Source organism: Heptranchias perlo, unplaced genomic scaffold (genome assembly GCF_035084215.1).
Source record: "Heptranchias perlo isolate sHepPer1 unplaced genomic scaffold, sHepPer1.hap1 HAP1_SCAFFOLD_219, whole genome shotgun sequence".
NCBI lineage: Eukaryota > Metazoa > Chordata > Chondrichthyes > Hexanchiformes > Hexanchidae > Heptranchias > Heptranchias perlo.
This window is the reverse complement of record NW_027139233.1, coordinates 129,577-153,275: the sequence shown is the minus strand read 5'-3', so window position 1 is coordinate 153,275 and position 23,699 is coordinate 129,577. Positions and strand designations below refer to the sequence as shown.

The following is a 23,699-nucleotide window of genomic DNA, read 5'->3' as shown; positions in this document are numbered from 1 at the left end:
GCACCACATTTGCGAGGTACTGGAACAGGTGCAGAGGATGGAGGAGTCTAACTCCTGCATGAGTGGAATGATGGCACAGATAAGTGCGGGAATGTCTGAGATAGCGTCACAGGGACGTGAGCAACTTTTTGAGATAGTGTCACAGGTAAATGCGGGAATGTCTGCGATGGAGGGAAGGCTAGCCTCCGTTGAGCTTCAAGCATGGCTCACAAATGAGTCCATTCAGGCCCTGACAACGGTCGTTCAGACTCACGGTGAACAACATTCTACCTCCTTAAACAGGCAGACAGAAACTTTACAACTGGGTTTCCAAGGCATCATAGATGTCCTCCAAACTGTTCTCCAGCAGGGTGGTAGGAGTGATGTGGGCCTGGTCTAGGAGAGGGATGATGGCCAAAGGGGACATGGAAGTGGGGACGCCACTCAAAGCGCTTCCTAGGCTCACCCGTTGTTCCCCTCTCAACCAGTACCCGCAATGCTGTCTCCTCTCCAGGTGGCCTAGTCTGCCCCTTCACAGGTGCAGGTGGAGCAGTCTTTGGAGTGGTCCTCACGGGCTCCAAAACCCAGTAGGCCGAAAGCATCTAATTGGTCAGGGCATGAACATGAGCAACCTGCCACTACCTCTGCTGCAGCCACAGGGGATGTACCACGTAGAAGTAGTAGGAAGAGAAAGGCTAAGGATTTGTGATCACGAAGGGGATGCACAAGGGTGTCTGACAGACTGTCATGTTCTTTATTGAGATTTGTTTTTTGTTATATTCACATTAAATGTTATCATTGTCACCACTACTGCCACGTCTTGCCCATTCTTGACTGGCTTTTGTGATAGGGCTCTTTCATTAGCTTCATAATAAACGGCGACACTTGATGCCACCCAGTGGGTGAGTCGACAGTGGGTGTATGTGTGGTTGCAGGACTGTTTAGTGTGGGGAGGCAGGGGGGAGTGGGTAAGGGGGCTGGTGTTGGCACTACTTTTTCTAAGTGTTCTGGGAACTGGACTATCCTCACTTTCCAGATGTCCTTATGAGAATCATTCAAATATTAGTGACTTTTTGGTCTCACGAGCAGCCAGGTGAGCCGCTGCTCTGCCCATGGGCTCGTCCTCCTCCTCCTCCTCCTCAATGTTGATGGAAGATTTGGATGCTGGATGAGGGTGTGGGGCCTCGTCAACCGGTAACCCTCTCTGTTGCTCCATGTTGTGCAGGACCCAACAGCCAACTATAATTCTGCCCAATCTCGCTGGTGCATATTGAAGCTCTCCCCCAGAACGATCGCATCTTGAGCAGCCCAATCGCATGTTCATTCATAGACCTGGTGAATATTCATTCATAGACCTGGTGAATATTCATTCATAGACCTGGTGGCGATGCGGCTGACGTTGTATCGACGCTGTTCCTCGCTGATGGGGTTCCTCAGAGGTTTCATGAGCCATGTGTGCAGGGGGTATCTCTTGTCCCCGAGGAGCCAGTTCTTAAGGATGTTTGGTGAGGAAATCTTTTGCGGTGGTCACAAACGAGCTGAGCATTGATGGAGTAATACCCCTTTCTGTTGATGAACAGTCCTGGCTTGTATGGAGGTGCTCATATTGCTATATTTGTGCAATCAATTACACCCTGCACCCGTGGGAAGCCAGCCACAGAGTGGAATCCCACTGCCCTCTCCATCTGGCTGAGGTTGTCCATGGGGAAGTTGACGTATTGCAAGGCTCTGTGAAACAAGCCTTCGGTGACCTGTCTTATGCACTTGTGTGCAGACATAGAAACATAGAAACATAGAAAATAAGAGTAAGAGTAGGCCATTCGGCCCCTCGGGCCTACTCCGCCATTCAAAATGATCATGGCTGATCGTCTAACTCAGTACCCTGTTCCCGCTTTATCCCCATATCCCTGATCCCTTTAGCATTAAGAAATATATCTATCTCCTTCTTGAATACATCTAATGACTTGGCCTCCACTGCCTTCTGTGGTAGAGAATTCCACAGGTTCACCACCCTCTGAGTGAAGAAATTTCTCCTCATCTCGGTTCTAAATGGCATACCCCGTATCCTGAGACTGTGACCCCTGGTTCTGGACTCCCCAGCCATCGGGAACATCCTCCCTGCATCTAGTCTGTCTAATCCTGTTAGAATTTTATATGTTTCGATGAGATCACCTCTCATTCTTCTAAACTCTAGTGAATATAGGCCTGGTCGACCCAATCTCTCCTCATACGTCAGTCCTGCCATCCCAGGAATCAGTCTGGTAAACCTTCCTTGCACTCCCTCCATGGCAAGGACATCCTTCCTCAGATAAGGAGACCAAAACTGCACACAATACTCCAGAGGTGGTCTCACCAAGGCCCTGTATAACTGCAGTAAGACATCCCTGCTCCTGTACTCAAATCCTCTTGCAATGAAGGCCAACATACCATTCCCCTTCCTAACTGCTTGCTGCACCTGAATGCTCGCTTTCAGCGAATGGTGTACCAGGACACCCAGGTCTCGTTGCACCTCCCCTTTTCCCAATCTATCACCATTCAGATAATAATCTGCCTTTCTGTTTTTACAACCAAAGTGGATAACCTCACATTTATCCACATTATACTGCATCTGTCATGTTCTTGCCCACTCACCCAACTTGTCTAAATCACATTGGAGCCTCTTTGCATCCTCCTCACAGCTCACATTCCACCCCAGCTTTGTGTCATCTGCAAACTTGGAAATGTTACATTCCGTTCCCTCATCCAAATCATTGATACATATTGTGAATAGCTGGGGCCCAAGCACTGATCCCTGCGGTACCCCACTAGTCACTGCCTGCCACCCGGAAAAAGACCCGTTTATTCCTACTCTCTGTTTCCTGTCTGTCAACCAATTCTCAATCCATGCCAGTATATTCCCCCCAATCCCATGTGCTTTAATTTTGCACACTAACCTCTTGTGTGGGACCTTATCAAAAGCCTTCTGAAAATCCAAAAACACCACATCCACTGGTTCTCCCCTATCTATTCTACTAGTTACATCCTCAAAAAACTCCAGTAGATTGGTTAAGCATGATTTCCCTTTCATAAACCCATGCTGACTTTGTCCAATCCCATTAATGACGACTGAGAGACCCCGGCAATGTCACAGGTGGCACCCTGGAATGATCCGGAGATGAAGAAGTTGAGGGCAGTGGTCACTTTAACTGCGACGGGTAATGAGATGCCCCAGGCCCAGCCGGGAGCAGCTTAGCATGAAGGAGACTGCAGATGTCTGCAACCACCTGGCGACTCACTCTCAGCCTCCGTATGCACTGCTCCTCAGAGAGGTCCTGGAAGCGGAGCCTCAGTCTGTAGCCCCTCTGACGAGGGTAGTGCCTCCTGCGACGTCACTCTCTCTGTTGTTCCCCTCTCTGCTCTTGAGCAGGTGCCTGTGGCGCAGCACGGTGTTGTGGAGCACCAAGTGGTGGAAGTGCACGCCGTGCCTGGTGAGGATGGTGATGTTCCTCGTCCTCGGATGTACTGGTGAATGCAGCCACCACGCCCCCTCATCCTGATGATGTCAGTTTGAGGGGGTCCAAAAAGTAGGTAAGTATGCGTAAACAGAACAATTCTGAGTGTAAACCACGAATTTCAAGTCTAAACACAAAGATCTCACAGCCAAAGTTTGTCTGAGTGCCCTGCTGCAATAACTGACCTTTTATCCCCATCTGTCAAACAGGGATTTAAATGGCCAAATGGCTGCCGGCTGCAACACGACTCATGCCCCATGGCGTGTTTCACACAGCACGGGAAACACGTTGAAACAGCGTTGAAATCGCTTGCCATCATTGTTAATTAGATTTATGTACATTTCAAGTACTTTAAGTACTTGAATTCCTAGTTTAAATATCGTCCCGTCGGCACTCCGGGTTCGGGGACGCGCGTGAACCTAGATGACTCTGGGTCACACGTGTTTTACGGCGGGTTGGAGCCGGGATTCCTTCCCACTCTAGAAAATCCCGATTTTCTTTGCTCCCCGCCCCCAACGCACCCCACTTTACTTTTAAAATCGTGCCCAAAGTGTCAGCTGGTGGTTATGGTTATGTCTTTCATCAATCACTCTGCCTCTCTGAGGCAGTGTACGTGGACATGGACTTTGTGCTGCTCCACACCATCACAAATGGTGCTCAACCTTTCCGCCATCCTTGTGAACAAAGTTATTGAACTAATTCATTTACAGTTGAGCAAATCTATCTCCTTTTATCAGAAATCCCTCTCATCTGAAAAGCGCGGTGTTGTGATTCAAGTTATTGCTAGTCGATCTCTCGTGGCGTTGCAAATGAGTTTTGATGTAGCTCGATGTAATTCATAACAGAAGAAGTTGACAGAAAGTGCGTGTAGAAGTTGGTTTTTAATATATCATGAGTCGATCTCCTGTAGTATTGCACATGGAGAGTCGAGATTAATTGTAGTCTCCTGGTAAAGTGGAATTAGAAGGTGGGGGATAATTGGACCAAGGTGTGCAGATGTCATTAAGTCTCCAATTTAAAGTCTTACTTCCTGTCCTTATTTTATATCTATTTCTTATTAAAAATCTTATGTCTGTGCCTGACCAGCGGCCAGGTGCAGAGGTGGAAGGAAAATAACCCTTTATTGTCTTGGCTTTCTGCTGTCACATTTTTGTCATATGTTTTATGTCAACTTTTTTCTCATTATAAATGACCAAGTCCACATATATAATGGGTTTTGGCTATGTAAACATGTTGCTCTGATCGCACAATCTGGCCACCAGTTTCCCACAAATCATTCAAAATACATTCAGAATTTTTTTATCTGCCACTTTCTTCTCAGTAACTGAAATTTCTAATGTCCAAAATAAGGGTTTAAACAAAATTTTAAAAATCAAAAAATTGCATATTTTGTTACAATAACATGATTAAATTTATCAATTTAATTGTCTTATGTGCCTTTAAATGCCTTGATTAAAGTTTTTACTTTATTATAGATATAATGCACACTGATAGTTTTATTGTATGAGATACACTGTTAGTATTTAGAATATTTACATATACACAGTCCTACCTACCCAAACAGTGATAAATACATACTATTTGTACATATTTTACAAATTTTAGGAGAGTTTTGAACAATGTGTGACTCACTCTTTCTTCTTCCCCCCCTCCTCCTCTGACTGTACTGACTCACACTGGGATATAATCTCACAAACACCGCCAGCCCTGTGGTACTTGCCCAGGCTGACATTCCTCATGTGGAAGCCAAGACAGTAAAGGGTTATTTTCCTTCCACCTCTGCACCTGGCCACTAGTCAGGCACCCAGGTGTGTGGGGTCGTAAGCCCAGGCCCGGTGGTCCCACTGAAACCCAGCCGCTGATGTGGGCCTGAGAGCCAGCAACCAGGCCTCCATTCCTGAGAATTAATTGGAGCCCTGAAAAAAAAAGGTTTGACTTACCTTTTGAGGTCTTCGATTAGGGTGGGGGGGGGGGAGAGGAGTGGTGAGGGGGGTGTGGAGTCAGGCACAGGGGCTATTGTCTCCGTTGGGTGCCTCGCCAGATGGGTGCAAGCTAGGTGTACCTGAGGCGGGAGCAGGGGGTCCCAGTCAGGCTCCTTCTGTTTCATTTGCATGACTGCCGTCACTGCCCCATGTACAAGCACTCAAACTCTCCCTGGAAAACCCCCTTTTCCTGGAGCAAACCAAAAGGGCGCCAAGACCTAGCACATCGGGTCTCTGCACATTTTTCCTCTACTGTACATCCCAACAGTAAGCACACTTGGGGATCACAACAAAGGACAATTGGCTCTACGTACCAGCAGGCTATTCGACCAGGCTACCACCACCTTCTCAACAGCAACTAGGGATGGGCAATAAATGAACACATCAATAAAAAAACACAGCCAGCCCTGGACTTGCCCACGTACAACATCCAGATGTGCACACTTCCCAGCACGGGTGGGGGGGGGGGTGTCACTGGGTTGTGAACAGATGTGCAAAAGCCTGACTAATTTCTCCCCTCCCTAACCCAGGGTGCTGAGGCCAACAGGAGCACCTCAACTACTGTCCTGACTGACAAGATGGATTGGACCCTTGACCTGACGACCTCCCTGGTTTGCTCGATTCTGTGCTCCATTGGGCATTGGCCGAACTTGAGGTGAGTGATTATTTTTTTCCCGATGCTTTTTAAATGCATCCTAGAGAAGTAAAACTACAGGGTTCCTGGGAGATGGTAAAACAAACATGTGAATTTCCTTATCACACCTCTCAAAACACTTTGAGTACAATAAAACGACGACGAAGGGCAGCGATTGTTTTGTAGGCAAAGGCCGCAGCTAATATGCCCACTTTAAGATCCCACAAGCAACAGTGAGATGATTGTGTACTTTAACCTGTTTTTTTTTGCTGGTGTTGATCGAGGGAGGCACGTCAGCCCGAACTGCAGAAGAATGCCTCTTGCTCTTCAAAGGAACACCGTGGGATCTTCCCACCCACCTAGTGCAACAGGCAGACAGGGCCTCGGTTTAACATCATCCTCCGAAGGACATTAAAGGACGGAGATCAGAGAATGGTACAGTGACACTTGCTGGGATAGTCCGGAGCATAGACATTGTTTTCTGCACCGTACACAAAGTAGCTGTGCTCTCGTCCTTTCCACTGGAAGTGCACTTTGGTCACGGGAATCAGTTCGATTGTTTGTCGCTGCAATTAAGGAGAGATGGATTAGTCACGGTGCCTTGCATGGGGGAGTGGAGAATCCTTCAAACTCCTCCCAATAAAACACAATACACACTATGTCTTGCAGAATTACAGGCAGTGAATTCCCTCCCCCGCGGGTCTCTCTACCTCTCTCACCTCCTTTAAGACCCTCCTCAAAACCTACCTCTTTGACCAAGCTTTTAATCACCTGTCCTACTGTGTCATTATGAGGCTCGGTGTCAAATTTTGTTTGGTAACACTCTGTGAAGCACCTTGGGACGTTTTACTACTTTAAAGGCATTATGTAAATACAAGTTGTTGTTGTTGTGAAGGTGATTCTTTCTCTTATGACTTTGTTTTGTACTCATTCCCAGGGAATGGAACACTTTTTCATTTCAGCCATCTAATGTGAGCACCGAGCATGGCACAGGCAGCTACAGACTAAAGCTCCCTCTATCCTCAGCCTCAGAAGAGATTGCCCTACTGCTCCAGTAGGATATTTTCCATTTCCTGTACCCCTTTCTGAGGGGCAGTTCTGTGCTCCTGAGGCTGCCCAAACCCATTTCACATCTGCAGACTTTCATCCCATCGGTCAGGGCTGGATTTGAACCTTGAGCCTCAAAAAAATTAAAGGCTAACATCTAAACCACTGCCCCATTCAACCCTCAAAGACAATGCAGCACCTTTTATTGTCATCTGGTTATATGTCGGCGATGTTTGTTAAATTGTCAGGGCAATGCTTAACTACAGTAAAAAAGCAAGTATTAGCAGAGGCACAGAATACATATCTAAACAGGTTGCTGCCATAAGGTGTTGCTCAGACCCCATATGGAATGCAATTTTGATAACCTAATTATTACCCTTGAGAGAGTACAGAGTAAGCGATGAAGATAATTCCTGGCATTGGGCAATTATGGCTGTGAGGAAAGGTTAAAGGGAAGATAAGGTCAATAGGGAAGAACTACTTCCACTGGCCAGTAACGAGAGGGCATAAATGTAAGAACATCATCAAAAGAATGAAGAGAGAAGTGAGGGGAAATGTTCTTTTTACACAGAGGGTTGTTAAGACATGGAATCCACAATAGCTTTTAAAAGGGATGTGGATAGATATTTGGAAAAGGAAAATTTAACAGAGTATGGGGCAAGGGTGGGGCAATGGGACCAGGTGGATGGCTGTTTCAGAGAGCCAGCACAGGCACGATGGGCCGAATGGCCTTCAGCGCTGTGATATTCTATCATTTTAGGTTGGCCTTGATTTTCTTGGAAAAGAGATTTCAAGATGGATGAATCGTTTTTTTTCAAAATTCTGAAGGGGATATTTTCAGGATTAAGAAGACCAAATCATCCTGTGAGCACGTAATTGGGGAGTCACTGGGAAAGATGTTAAGGTTGTTGCTGTCTGGAAAAGTTAATGATAGTGAGGCAGGTGTAAAAGAATGTGGTTAGTTGGTGTGATGGAATGGGTGGTGTAGCTGGTACAAACCATTTGTGCAGAGTCTGGATATTAGAGAGCACAATGTTCACCACTCCGCAGAGCAAAGAAGGCCCAGAAAGAGAGAGGGACTAACAAACCAAGTCGTTCATTACAGTAACAGGTTCGATTACAAGTTTCAGTATAAGGTCACAGACTCGACGGGCACAATTTTAACATTGAAAAACGGGTGTTTTGGTGGGGGGGGGTTATTCAAAATTGCAACCATTTCAGACCCACCCCCAACCCGCCCATTTCCGGTTTTCACAGGGGCGGGATGAGGGGCGAGCGACCAACCCGCTCCCAGGAGGCGGGTCAGGCCTTAAAACCTTATAAGGAGGCTTTGGGCCTCCATTTTCCTACAGTTTCCAATTTCAACCCCAGGGAGCCGGGATTCCCAGGCCTTCTCCTTCACGCCATGTGAAAGGAGGTGAGAAGGCCCGAAACTAACAGGTAGGTGCCTTTCTGGCACAGCATGTGGGCCCGGAGGAGCAGGAATGCTTCCCCCAGGCCCAATAAAGCTACCTGCAGCAACCCCCCAACGATTGCGGACCCCCGATCTCCGCGCCCCCCCCCCGCCATGTTCGCGAACCCCCGACCTCGATCCCTGATCCCCCCGCAACAATCGCAGACCCCCGACCCCGATCTCCGCCCCCCCAACGATTGCAGACCCCTGACCCCGATCTCCGCCCCCCCCCAACGATTGCAGACCCCTGACCCCGATCTCCCCCCCCAAAACGATTGCAGACCCCTGACCCCGATCTCCGCCCCCCCCAACGATTGCAGACCCCTGACCCCGATCTCCGCCCCCCCCAACGATTGCAGACCCCTGACCCCGATCTCCGCCCCCCCCCCAACGATTGCCGACACCCGACCCCGATCTCCGCCCCCCCCCAACGATTGCAGACCCCCGACTCCGATCTCTGCCCCTACCCCTAATGATCGCGGACCCCCGATGCCAATCCCCCTCCCAATGATCACGGACACCTGTGACGACCCCCGATCCCGACACCACCCCCGTGACTGAACCCTGATCCCTCCCTCCATGTCTGACTCCTCCGTGCCAACCCATGCTGAACACATCCTCTCCCTGGCTGGTCTCCCGTCCGACTGAGGCCAGCCTGTCAATCAGGCTGGTTGGTCGGTCAGGAAACCGACAAAAAAATTAAAAGACATCCTTACGTCAAAATCATACGGACGTCCAGGAAACTCGTACGTCCGGGTTTCCCATTCGCAATTTGACCCCCCCTGCCCCCTTCCCGGCTCGGAATCAAAATCATGCCCCATGTTGGGTTGCTGTATCTACCGTCTCCTGGCCCATTCTCACCTGTTGGAGTATACACGCTGTCCTTCCAAACTTCTCCTGGTGTTCCTGAACCCCTTGTTGGGAGATCTGATCAATGAGAGAGTCTGGAAAACCAACTATAGTATAGACCTGAGGGAAGAAAACAAAACAGGGACAAAGCATTTCTTAAATTTGAATCCCATCAATTCAACTATTTCATTTTCTTTAAGTGTAAATGTGCTCGTTTAGGTGAAGGAGTGATTGCTGGGAGGTGGAATGTTTCTTCCCAATTATTGTCACCCAGAACCTTCAAGCCAAGTACTTTCTATTATTGAGACGGGCCAATGCTGCATAGTGTACGGCACATTCAAGGTTGAATAGAGTTAGACAGGAGATGAGATAAATCAGGAAGCAGTGGTTAGGAGACATACACGGCAACCAGCAACATTTTAAGCTGACAGTGTTTTAACTCATGTTTGTACAGCACTGCCCAAGGCCGATACAGCTGACAAGAGACCCTCAGTGCCGACACACAGCTGTGCGACGGCGAGCAAGCTCTCCAGGAACGGCCCTCTCTTACCTGATAGCTTTCATCGGCGAAGACATTCCGCCCGGTCACTTTACTGAAGAGTGTGACAGGAAGCCCGATTTGCTGGTCAGCCACTTGTTCGAAGACGTTATTTGTCCTGGTCAAACACAAGAACAGACTCATTGACGTGTGGCACGACCTGGAGGTGTGCACTGTGTGATACTAGCCTGCCAACATCACTAAAACAGATTATCCGGTCATTATCTCACGTAGCTGTTTGTGGGATCTTGCTGTGCACATATTGGCTGCCACTTTTCCTACATTAAAACAGCGACTACCCTTCAAAAGTACTTAACTGGCTATGAAGTGCTTTGGGATGTCCTGAGGTCGTGAAAAGCCCAATATAAGTGCAAGTTCTTTCTTTACCAACACTCGGGGCCCTGAGATACCTGGGGGTCTCCTCCTCTGGCACAAGAGCGGCAGAGAGGAATTCCCCCTCCCCTCTCCCCCCTTAGACCAGCTCCCGGCCGGAGACCCCATCCTCAATCCCGGAGACGGGGTCATTTACAAAGTTGGGGCAGCCGCCTGCAAGGGCGTATTGCTGGCGCCCACTCTCTCCAATCCCATCCTCCTGTAAGATGAACAGTCCACAGCCACTCCGCCTGAGGCCCCCCCCACCCCGCCCCGAGGCACAACAGGGCCCAAGAGAAAAGAAAACTTGTTTTTGAGTCTTGGGCTCCAGACGGAGCCACCTGGCCTTCAGTCAAGGTCATCAAGCCCTTCCCGAATTGACCACCTTAGACGAGGTAACGTTTGGGACCTTCAGAGGGCCTCGACTGGTCTTAAAGGCAGCTGCCAGCTCTCAGATGCCAAGAGTTCCACTCAGTCCTTTCAGCAAGGGGAAGAATTTCCCAGGGAACATAGAAACAGGAGGAGGCCATTCAGCCCCTCGAGCCTGTTCCGCCATTCAATTAGATCATGGCTGATCTGTATCTTTACTCCATCGACCCGCCTTGGTTCCGTAACCTTCGATACCCTTACCCAACAAAAATCTCTCCATCTCAGTTTTGAAATTTTCAATTGACCCCCAGCATTCACAGTTTTTTGGGGGAGCGAGTTCCAGATTCCCACTCCACTTTATGTGAAGAAATGCTTCCTGACGTCACCCCTGAACGGCCGAGCTCTAATTTTAAGATTATGCCCCCTTGTTCTGGATTCTCCCACCAGAGGAAATAGTTTCTCTCTATCTACCCTATCAAATTCTTTAATCATCTTAAACACTTTAATTAGATCACCCCATAATCTTCTATGTTTAAGGGAATACAAGCCTAGGAAATCCCCCCCTCGGCCCCGTCACACCCCCTTGATGTAGTGGGGGCCACGGGCAGAAGATATGCTCACACCCCTTCCCCGCCCCCCGACTGGAATTTAAAGGGATGATCTAAACGGGTAGAATCCCGGGGGAGCCAGGTTCTGCCTCAAACTACAGGCTCCTCCCCTCCCCCACCCCGCGGAAATGGGACTTTCCGCCCTCTCCAGCCCCAGGGATTCCGGGACCTCGTTGTGTTTGTCTGAAATTCCTCCCCGCCCTATTTTGGCGGAGGTGCGAACCTGTTGAATATAAACGGGTTAACTCCCCTACCAGAAGAGGAATTTCAGACAAAGCTCACAGTCAGACGACCAAACAAACCACACGGTCAGACAACCAGACAAACCACACAGTCAGACGACCAGACAAACCACACGGTCAGACGACCAGACAAACCACACAGTCAGACGACCAAACAAACCACACGGTCAGACAACCAGACAAACCACACAGTCAGACGACCAGACAAACCACACGGTCAGACGACCAGACAAACCACACAGTCAGACGACCAGACAAACCACACGGTCAGACGACCAGACAAACCACACGGTCAGACGACCAGACAAAGCTCACAGTCAGACAACCAGACAAACCACACAGTCAGACAACCAGACAAACCACACGGTCAGACAACCAGACAAACCACACAGTCAGACGACCAGACAAACCACACGGTCAGACGACCAGACAAACCACACAGTCAGACGACCAGACAAACCACACGGTCAGACAACCAGACAAACCACACGGTCAGACAACCAGACAAACCACACGGTCAGACAACCAGACAAATCACACAGTCAGACGACCAGACAAACCACACGGTCAGACGACCAGACAAACCACACGGTCAGACAACCAGACAAACCACACAGTCAGATGACCAGACAAAGCTCACAGTCAGACGACCAGACAAATCTCACAGTCAGACGACCAGACAAATCACACGGTCAGACAACCAGACAAACCACACAGTCAGATGACCAGACAAACCACATGGTCAGACGACCAGACAAACCACACGGTCAGACGACTAGACAAACCACACGGTCAGACGACCAGACAAACCACACGGTCAGATGACCAGACAAACCACACGGTCAGACGACCAGACAAACCACACGGTCAGACGACCAGACAAACCACACGGTCAGATGACCAGACAAACCACACGGTCAGACGACCAGACAAACCACACGGTCAGACAACCAGACAAACCACACGGTCAGACGACCAGACAAACCACACGGTCAGACAACCAGACTAATCTCACGGTGCCATTTTGGGACCTTTTGCTTCCCTGAGATCCATCTTAGCAAACCACTCGGGGCTGTTTCAGTTACATTTTACATAGAATCACATAGAATTTACAGCACAGAGGAAAGCCCTTTGGCCCAACTGGTCTATGCCGATGTTTATGCTCCACATGAGCCTCCACCCTCCCTACTTCATCTCACCCCATCAACATATCCTTCTATTCCTTTCTCCCTCATGTGTTTATCTAGCTTCCCCTTAAATGCATTTATGCTATTCGCCTCAACTACTCCTTGTGGTAACAAGATACACGTTCTAACCACTCTCTGGGTAAAGAAGTTTCTCTTGAATTCCCTATTGGATTTATTAGCGACTGTTTTATATTTATGAAGTCTAGTTTTGGACTCCCCCGCAAGAGACTAGTTTTGGATTCCCCCGCAAGTGGAAACATCTTCTCTATGTCTACCCCTATCAAACCCTTTAATCTTAAAGACCTCTGTCAGGTCACCCCTCAGTCTTATCTTTTCTAGAGAAAAGAGCTCCAACCTGTTCAATCTTTCCTGATAGGTATAACTTCTCAGTTCTGGTATCATCCTAGTAAATCTTTTTTGCACCATCTCTAGTGCCTCTATATCCTTTTTATAATATGGAGACCAGAGCTGTTCACAGTACTCCAAGTGTGGTGTAACCAAGGTTCTATACAAGTTTAACATAACTTCCCTACTTTTCAATTCTAACCTTCTAAAAATGAACCCCAGTGCTTGATTTGCTTTTTAAGGCCTCATTAACCTGGTCGCTACTTTTAGTGATTTGTGTGTCTGTACCCCCAGATCCCCTTTGCTCCTCTCCCCCCTTTAGACTTATTATTTAAGCAGTATGTGACCCCCTTATTCTTCCTACCAAAATGTAATACCTCTCACTTATCTATATTGAAATTCATTTGCCAATTACACGCCCATTCTGCAAGTTTATTAATGTCTTCCTGTATTTTGTCGCATTCTTCCTCGGTATTAACTATATCCCCCAATTTGGTGTCATCCACAAATTTTGAAATTGTACTTCCAATTCTCGAGTCCAAATCGTTAATGTAAATTGTGAACAACAGTGGTCCCAGCACCGATCCCTGTGGAACACCACTTCCCACCTTTTGTCAGTCTGAGTAACTACCCTTAACCCCTACTCTCTGTTTTCTGTTTTGTAGCCAGCTTGCTATCCATTCTGCTGCCTGTCCCCTGACTCCACATGCTCTGACCTCAGTCATCAGTCTACAATGCGGTATCTTATCGAAGGCTTTTTGAAAATCCAAATATATCACATCTACTGTATTACCCTTGTCTACTCTTTCTGTTACTTCTTCAAAGAATTCAATAAGGTTGATCAAGCATGACCTTCCCTTTTGGAATCCGTGCTGAATATTGATTATATTTTCAGTTTCTAGATGTTTATTTGTCACATCTTTGAGTAAAGATTCCATTATCTTTCATACCATCGACGTTAAGCTAATTGGTCTATAGTTCCCTGGACTGATTCTATGTCCCTTTTGCGGGGGTAATTTGAAGATGTTGCCGCTGGGTGAACAATGGGCGCTGGTGAATCGGTGGCCCATTTTACACACTGCCCGGTTTTCTTGCTCCATTGAAGTCAACGAGAAAAGAAAATCGGGCAGCCTGTAAAACGAGCATCCGATTCGCTATCGCCTGTTGTTCACCTGACAGTGAAAGTTAAAATGGGCCCCACCCATGAAATTATTGTCTTATATTAATATTCACAATACTATTCAGGCATACTCCAACGTGGGCAGTTTATTTTTAGGCCGTGGTTTATTATATAGTTCAATTTTTCAGTGAATGATGATGCCCTGGAAGTTTAACCGAAACACTTTAAATCATGAAGCCTGGGAGTGAGGCCGGACTGTAATGGAGGACACCAGCCGGGTTAAGAAGGTGCAGGAAAGAAGAAGAGGTAAATCAGGAAATAGCGGTTAGATATCGCCGAGCTTGGGTTGTAAAAGCCTGTAGATTGCAGACGGTAAGGGTAAGAAGGGATATGGATCAAAGGCGGGTAAATGGAGTTTGACATACAGATCAGAGAAGATCTAATTGAATGGTGGAACAGTCTCGAGGGGCTGAATGGCCTCCTCCTGTTCCTATGAAGAATGAGAGAGGTGAAGAGTTGCGGAATTTTGAGGTGTTGGGAAAGAAGGTGTTAGAGTAGGAGATGAGCCCTGATTGGACACGCCGAGAATGCAGGGAGGAGGAAGAGCAGGTAGGACTATATTTAGTAGGGGTGGGGGGGAGTTTCCACAGCCGTTTATGTGGTTACCCCAGAGTTTTTGCTGGAGTTATATTGAGAAGAACGGGAGAACTCGCAGGGAAATGTTACCCCTGGGAGTTCAGGAACAACAAGAGAGGCAAGTTCTCAGGAGTGGTGACCAAGGTAGTTCAACTGTAAATTTAACTGCTGTGGAGGACTGGGTGTCAACAGTCTCCAGATACGGCACGACTTAGAGCCGCTGGTGGAGGAGAGAGTGTGGGGCTGGGTTTCCCCTCCTCGCGGCGGGGAGCAGTGGGACGGGACTCCCCCTGCCCCTCTGACCCCTGCAGTAACCCCCCAAACAATTTTCCTTGGTCGGCATTAATTCAGGGTGGGCTCCTGGCAGGGTTCGAGACCGGGGCCTTTAGCAGGGAGGGGATTGGGCTGAAATGGAGGGAGGCGAAGGCCCCTCCCTCCAGTTACCAAATTCAAGGCCATTAACCCCCACAATCCTGGGCCGACTGGCTCCTTCAATCAAAGAGGCGGATGGGAGGGAAGGAGCTCTGAGAGGTGGTCCTGGCGAGGGGGAAATAAACCTTGGGGCAGGCAGGCAGTGGTAGGCCCTGCTCCCTAATCTTGCCCCATCCCCCACCACTATCCCGCCTGATTGCCACCCCTTCCTTCCTTTTGAGTGGACTGGATTCAAACCCAACCAGAAAGAAAAAGTACTTCGTCTTGGTGACCCGCGAGAGAGACTCAGCCCTTGGACTTCTAACATCCCGACATCTACCTGACACAGTGGCCTTTTCATTTGAGTGCTGGCAGGCTGCTCGACTGTGGTGGGGCGGGAGGGGTTGTGACTGACAACCCTGACCAATATCTGTCCCTTGCCCTAGCCCAGGGCGCCAACGTCAACTGTATCTCTCCGACTGGCACCCCACGCTGAGACCCCAACTATCTCAGCAGAGAGCAGGGGAAACGGACCTTCCTGACTTGTACCACACAGGCCGGGGGTGAGCCCCACACCCCAGTATTGTCCAGCAGGCGTCGCTGGATGGTGGTCGCTGGAAGTGGCCACCCTGGCTCTCTAACCCAGGGGTATTGAGGCCGATTGCATGGCGCCCTCTCACCCCCTCTCTCCCGCCCTCTCACCCCCTCTCTCCCGCCCTCTCACCCCCTCTCTCCCGCCCTCTCCCCTCTCCCAGCTACAGGTAACCGATCCCCATTTTAAAAATGTCACACTTACTGTAAATATGGGTGTACCACGTCGAATAGCCATAGTAAGCGTTTATTAATATAAAATATATGTATCCACATATTAAAGATTGATTCTGCAGTGGTTGTAATGGTTATACAGGGTCCGTAGCGAATTCTACACAGATCTAATGAGCAATCTTGTGTGGAATGTCCGGAGAGTAATAAACAACCTAAGACATCAAGGCCTGAACAACAAATGGTAACAGCCAACCTTAACTAAACAAGCTCACGGGTCTACAGTGCACACGCAGAACATGAGGACATATGGGACCCACATTTGTCCTACGTAATTAAACCTATAACAGAAACAACACACTGGAGCTCCTGGGGAACCTCAATCTAGTCTTGCTGAGGCTAGTGTAAGCAGTCAAGATGACATGCTTGCTGAGGAGTCCTTGGTACGTGAGTTTTGCTACCGTTTCCTACATAACAACAGTAACTACACTTCAAAAATACTTCATTGGCTGTAAAGAGCTTTGGGACGTCCTGAGATCATGAAAGGCGTGATATAAACACAAGTCTTTCTTTCTTTGTGTATCATATGCACTGTATGTAAGGTATAGTGTTTTGTTATTGGCTGCAAATAGTGATACCACAAGTCCTGGCCAGAATGGAGATGATTGGCTAATTCCCCTGTCAATCACCCCTGGAGACCACACTGCTGTAAGTGACTGGGATCGATTTTACACATGTGATTTGTATTCTGTAATGATCCTCCACTCACTGCATTTTGCTGGAGAAATAATCCTGCTGTACTCGGGAGACTCACTACAAGTCCCACCCTGCCTCCAACTCATTGGCTGACACAGCGGTGTCAATATTCACTCTGATTATTATTTAATTGACTTGATTTAATAAGGAGTATTACCCAGGTGTTTCAGCATTTCCTAGCACTCAAACTTGGAGTAGAGGTAAAGGATATACGACAATATCCTGTAATAGGCATGATTTTGACCCTGAGCCGAGGTGGGGGGGGCAAATTGCGGATGGGAAATCTGGACGTCCCGGACAGCCTTACGATTTTGACGTAAGGTTGTCTTTTTTTTTGTTGGTTTTCCGTCCCACTGACCGTCTGATTGACAGGCTGGTTTCAGTCGGACGGGAGAGCAGTCAGGGAGAGGACATGTTCAGGTAGTCTGCAGGGAAGTCTTTAATTGTATGGATTGGGGGGGGCATGGGTGGGGATAGGCCACTGATGGGGATAATGGGCATGGGCCACTGATGGGCATGGGCCACTGATGGGCATGGGGCACTGATGGGCATGGGGCACTGATGGGGCACTGATGGGCATGGGGCACTGATGGGCATGGGGCACTGATGGGCATGGGTGGGGATGGGCCACTGATGGGCATGGAGCACTGATGGGCATGGGTGGGGATGGGCCACTGATGGGCATGGGGCACTGATGGGGCACTGATGGGCATGGGTGGGGATGGGCCACTGATGGGCATGGAGCACTGATGGGGCACTGATGGGCATGGGGCACTGATGGGGCACTGATGGGCATGGGTGGGGATGGGCCACTGATGGGCATGGGGCACTGATGGGCATGGGTGGGGATTGGACACCATACTCCAGCTGTGGACGAACTAATGTTTTATAGAGGTTCATCATAACTTCCTTGCTTGTGTACTCTATGCCTCTATTTATAAAGCCCAAATTCCCGTATGCTTTTTTAACCACTTTGTCAACCTGTCCTGCCATCTTCAAAGATTTGTGCATATATACCCCCAGGTCCCTCTGTTCCTGCACCCCCTTTAGAATTGTACCTATATGACAATATCCTGTAATATCGCCACATAAGGGTAATAGGTATACATGACAATATCGCACATAAACCCAACACTTACCATTTTACTGTCAGCTGAATGTAGAATAGCAACTGGCCACTGGCTTTGCAGACATGGCAGGTCCGAGTGCCTCGGCCGAGACAAGGGCCACACCTGAGCATAAGGACACTGGTGTTACCTGGAGCAAACTCAATTCCTTCTACAAACACTTTGTAAGGCAAGACATTGTCAATTGAATAAACTGTGCTGCATTTAGATGGTGGGGCCACTTCCATGTGATGCAGTTCCCAACATGTGCTGGTTCCATAGGCCCCATTTACATCCTGGAGCTGGACTTGGTGAGAGCCAGCAGCAAAAGGCTGACAACTGCATACGCGCAAAAGTTGTTCAGAAACCTGACACGCGACCTTAAGGGGTAAAATTTCCCCGAGGATCTGTGCCACTGGCGAGACCTGGCACACAGAGGGTGGCTTCATATAGTCATAGAGCAAAGAAGGAGGCCGTTTGGCCCATCATGCCTGTGCCGGCTCTTTGAAAGAGCTATCGAATTAGTCCCACATGCCCCGCTCTTTCCCCATAGCCCTGCAAATTTTTCCTTTTAGGAATATAGGAACAGGAGTCGGCCATTCAGCCCCTCGAGCTTGTTCCGCCATTCAATTAGATCATGGCTGATCTATATTCTAGCTCCATCTACCCACCTTGGTTCCATAATCCTTAATAACCTTGCCTAACAAAAATCTATCAATCTTAGTTTTGAAATCTTAATTGATCCACAGCTATTTGGGGGAGAGAGTTCCAGATTTCCACTACCCATTATGTGAAGAAGTGTTTCCTGACATCACCCCTGAATGGCCTAGCTCTAATTTTAAGATTATGCCCCCTCGTTCCAGACTCTCCCTCCAGAGGAAGTGGTTTCTCTCTATCCACTCTATCAAATTTTCAAGTATGTATCTATAATATTGGACAATGTCAGGCTCAGTGCCCGCGATCTTACACCCGCAATGTCCCAGTAAGCTGCCCATGAGGTCCCGATGAGGCCTATCTGAAAACGTACCCCTCCGGCTTCAGGCTGCAAACCACTGCCCGGTACCAGAGGAGGGCCGCACTGACTGGCAATGCCAAAGCCGCCTGGCTGACCGGTGAAGGCGGGCCGAGCTCTCATCCGTTCCTCGTGCGCAATTCCAGAGCAGTGAGCTTTGGCGGGCTGTTCAACCATGAGGAGCGCGATATCGTGCCCACCCCGGCACCCTCCCCCACCTCATCCATCACGCAAGTACTTTCCAACAAGCGTCGCTGGATCGCGATCAGGAGTGTGAACCCTGCCCGATTTGTCTTTTCTCTAACCCAGGGGTACTGAGGCCAATTGTACCATGCCCTTTCCTCCCCCCTCACCTACACAGCTGCAGTCAGCTAACACCCCAGTCTGGGGATCAGACCTGGTGTCCACGCTGCACGTTGCCTTTACAAAATTATTCTTTTCTTTCAACAGGTCAGAAATTTAACGCTGGACGGAATTCTTTGCGGTTCTGTTTAAAAAAAGGGGCCTTTTTATTTACCTTTTCTTTCCTCTCCCCCCACACTGGATGCATCTTTTATTTCCACGTAGAATCCCTCGGCCTCCACACGACAGGCATTTTAACTGCATTAAAAAAAAAACAACTTGTACTTGACGCGTACATCGGAACCAGCTCCCATTTGTCTGACAGCCTCCGCTGAATCATCCAGCGATCGCTCGGCAAAAGAACTCACTCTCACATTAAACAACAGAGGACAGGCCCCAGCCCTGATCTGGGAACTGTGCGTCACCTCAGGCTGCAGCAGAGGAACTGGGTGGGTGTGGTCATTTTACCCTAACCCGCCCGGCGGGGAACTGTGCCTGAAGAATTGAAGTCATTGGAGAGTAATATTAGGCGGGGTGTAAAATCCACCCAATCCCATGGGTTTGCCACCCAGCGAGTGAGGTTAAAATGACCTCGTGGTGCGGGAATTTGACTGAATTTATCAGACACACCAGTAGAAAGCAAGAGTGTGCTAGGCAGGGGAGTGTCTGACATTCACCCCTCTCCAAAGCTGCAAACTCTCCCTTCACCCTCAACGAGTGTCAGCCATGGCTCAGTGGGCAGTACTCTCACCTCTGAGTCAGAAGGGTGTGGGTTCAGGCCCCAATCCAGAGACATGAGCACCAAATCCAGGCTGACACTCCAGGGGAGTGCTCCACTCTCAGAGGTGCTGTCTTTACAATGAGACATTAAATCGAGGCCCTGTCTGCCCTCTCAGGTGGACGTAAAGGATCCCATGGCCACTATTTTGAAGAAGAGCAGGGGAGTTCGTCCTTGTGTCCTGGTCAATATTTATCCCTCAACCAACATTACTAAAAAACTAATTATCTAGTCATTATCACATTGCTGTTTGTGGAATCTTACTGTGCGCAAATTGGTTGCCACATTACAACAGAGACTACACTTCAAAAGTACTTATTTGGCTATAAAGCGCTTTGGGACATCCTGAGGTCGTGAAAGGCTCTATATAAATGCAATATATATATAATATAAATTCTTTCTTGCACGTCACCTCAGTCTGGAACAGAGGAACTGGCCTAAGAGATGGGTGCGGGAATTTGACTGAATTTATCAGACACACCAGTAGAAAGCAAGAGTGTGCTAGGCAGTGCGGTGCAGGGGAGTGTCTGACATTCACCCCTCTCCAAACTCTCCTGGGTGAACACATGACATCCAGTCACTCACAGGTCTGTTCTTTCGCCTCTTATAGATGCAAGGGAGAGGGAGAGGACTGGAGGTGGCCGACCGCAAATAGTGCAGCTCACTGATGCAGAGGAGGATGCCATGGCAATAAATGGCACGTCTGCGTCCCTCTCAATCGGAGACGGAGAGACAGGGATCTGAGCAACCTGCTTCTACCTCTACTGAAGCCACAGGGGATGCACCATGTCGAAGCGATAGCAAGCGTAAGTTCAAGAAATTATAATTCACCAAGGGTGCACACATGGGCGTTTGAAGAAACATTATATTTTGAAGTTTCCTTTTTTTAAATCGCCACATTAAATGTATTGATTAGCATCACTTCCACATCTTGCCCATTATTGCGTCCCGAGTGCTAACTCACCCTTTCATTTGCTTCATGATGAATGTCAATATATAACGATACCCATTGGGCAGATGTGCAATGGGTGTCTGTGTGGTTGAAGGACTGTTTTGTGTAAAGTGGGAGGGGGTGATGGTGGTGGGAGCCAGCCGGAGTGTACTAAGTGAACCATTGAAATGAGGGTATCCCGGGCAACAATGTACGCGGCTGGTCAGGCGATCTTCATATTGCTCATCGTCCTCCTCCTCCTCCTCCTCCTCTTCGATGTTCTCGTCATCAGTTGATGATTGATGAGCGCCTTCGTTGTCCTCCACCTCTAATCCTCTCTGCTGCGCTATGTTGTGCAGGACGCAGCACGCCACTATGATTCTGGAGCCCCTCGCTGGCGAGAGCTGGAGGGCTCCTCCAGACCTATCCAGGCACTTCTACAACATGCCTATGACTTGCTCGATGACACACCTGGTGGTCACGTGGCTCTGGTTGTAGCGTTTTTGCGCCTCATCGGTGGGGTTCCTCACAGGTGTCATGAGCCAAGTTTGAAGGGGGTATCCCTTGTCTCCAATGAGCCGGCCCTTAAGTCTGTCTCCTGGTAGGAAGAGGTCTAGAATGTTGGACTGCCGCAGTACAAAGGCATCATGACAGCTGCATGAACCTCTTCTTGTGGTCGCACATCAGCTGTGCATTGATGGAGTGAAACCCTTTTGGTTGATGAAAACTCCTGGTTCATGCGGTGGTCCTTGGATTGCCAAGTGTGTGCAATCGATGGCACCCTGCACCTGTGGGAAGCCAGCCAGAGAGGCGAAACCCACTGCCCATTCATTCTGGCTACTGTCCTCATGGGGGAAGTTCACGTAAGTGGAGGTCCTGGCAATCAAACCATCCATGTATTAGAGCCTTGTACACTTATGTGCAGTCAACTGAGAGATGTCTCTGGTGGCGCACTGGAAGGAACCAGAGGCAAAGAAATTGAGGGCAGTGGTGACTTTGACAGCGATGGGCAATGCGTGGCCACCAGGCCCAGCAGGGAGCAGCTCTCCTTGAAGGAGGCTGCAGATGTCTGCAACCACCTCACGGGTCAACCTGAGCCTGCGTAGACACTGCTCCTCAGATAGGTCAAGGAAGCTCAGCCTCCGTCTGTAGACCCTCTCACGTGGGTAGTGCCTCAGCCCCTCTGTTGCTGTCCTCTCTGCTGTTCTTCACGCTCCTCCCCTCTCTGTTGTTCTCCAGCTCTGTGTTGTGCACCTCTCCCTTGTGCACCTGCAGAACCCGACACATCACGAGGTCGCTGCTGTGGATGGTGATTGTCTTCCTCCTACAATGTCCTAACGAATTCACTGCGTTCCCCCATCCTGACCTGGTCAGTTTGAAAGGCTCCAAAGTTGTGAAAAAGCTGTATTGAACACAAGAACTCTCTGCCAAACGTTTGCCAGAGGGAACCGAGACACCAGCTGCAATCACTGAGCTTTTATTCATATCGAACAATCAGAACTTTAAAGACCCCCATGAACTGTTGCTTAATCTCACCTCCGATTCACGATCCCTGGGAATCCCGTGCTGGAGGTGTTAAATTTGATAACTCTGATAACTACACGTCCGCCTGAACTAATTAGGTACCTGCCTCGGGTGAGTAGGTTCCTCGCATGCATCCAAACACACCTCCGTTAAACCTGAAAGTGGGCATGTTGGAGCCAGTTTGTGGTCGCGTTGCAAAAATCATTCATTTTAACTTCATACCCGCCCCTAACCCATCTGTTCTTCATAGTATCATAGTATGGTACAGCACAGAGGGAGGCCATTTAACCCATCGTGCCTGTGCTGGCTCTTTGAATGATCTATCCAAATAGTCCCAATCCCCCGCTCTTTCCCCATAGCCCTGCAAATTTTTCCCCTTCAAGTATTTATCCAATTCCCTTTTGAAAGTTACTATTGAATCTGCTTCCACCTCCCTTTCAGGCAGTGCATTCCAGATCATAACAACTCACTGTGTAAAAAAAATGTTTCCTCATGTCGCCTCTGGCTCTTTTGCCAATCACCTTAAATCTGTGTCCTCTGGTTACCGAGCCTCCTGCCACTGGAAACAGTTTCTCCTTATTTACTCTATCAAAACCGTTCATGATTTTGAACATCTCTATCAAATCTCCTCTTAACCTTCTCTGCTCTAAGGAGAACATCCCCAGCTTCTCCAGTCTCTCCACATAACTGAAGTCCCTCATCCCTGGTACCATTCTAGTAAATCTCCTCTGCACCCTCTCTAAGGCCTTGACATCCTTCCTAAAGTGTGGTGTCCAGAATTGAACACAATACTCCAGCATAGGCCTAACCAGTGTTTTATAAAGGTTTAGCATAACTTCCTTGCTTTTGTACTCTATGTCTGTATTATGAAAGGGAAATCGTGTTTGACAAATTTATTAGATTTTTTGAGGATGTGACTAGCAGGGTAGATAAAGGGGAACCAGTGGGTGTAGTATATTTGGATTTTCAAAAGGCATTCGATAAGGTGCCACATAAAAGGTTGTTACACAAGATAAGAGCTCATGGGCTGGAGGTAATATATTAGCATGGATATAGGATTGGTTAAAAGACAGAAAACAGAGAGTAGGGATAAACGGGTCATTTTCAGGTTGACAGGCTGTAACTAGTGGAGTGCCACAAGGATCAGTGCTTGGGCCTCAGCTATTTACAATCTATAGTAATGACTTAGACGAAGGGACCGAGTGTAATGTATCCAAGTTTGCTG

General features: G+C 48.6%; 1 protein-coding gene across 4 annotated transcripts in view; it reads right to left on the bottom strand.

Annotated features, from left to right (window-relative positions):
- Positions 1-4,332: 4,332 nt before the first annotated feature.
- The window catches only part of LOC137310114 (protein SSUH2 homolog), a 116,033-nt gene continuing 96,666 nt past the window's right edge, over positions 4,333-23,699 (bottom strand). For all 4 annotated transcript variants that reach the window (XM_067978079.1, XM_067978077.1, XM_067978080.1 and 1 more), the window contains exons 8-12: positions 19,417-19,499; positions 17,921-18,013; positions 9,986-10,091; positions 9,448-9,555; positions 4,333-6,652 (exon numbers count right to left, since the gene is read on the bottom strand). In XM_067978079.1, coding sequence (XP_067834180.1) covers positions 6,512-6,652; positions 9,448-9,555; positions 9,986-10,091; positions 17,921-18,013; positions 19,417-19,499 — 531 coding nt within the window. In that variant the 3' untranslated portion in view covers positions 4,333-6,511. The remainder of the gene's footprint in view (positions 6,653-9,447; positions 9,556-9,985; positions 10,092-17,920; positions 18,014-19,416; positions 19,500-23,699) is intronic.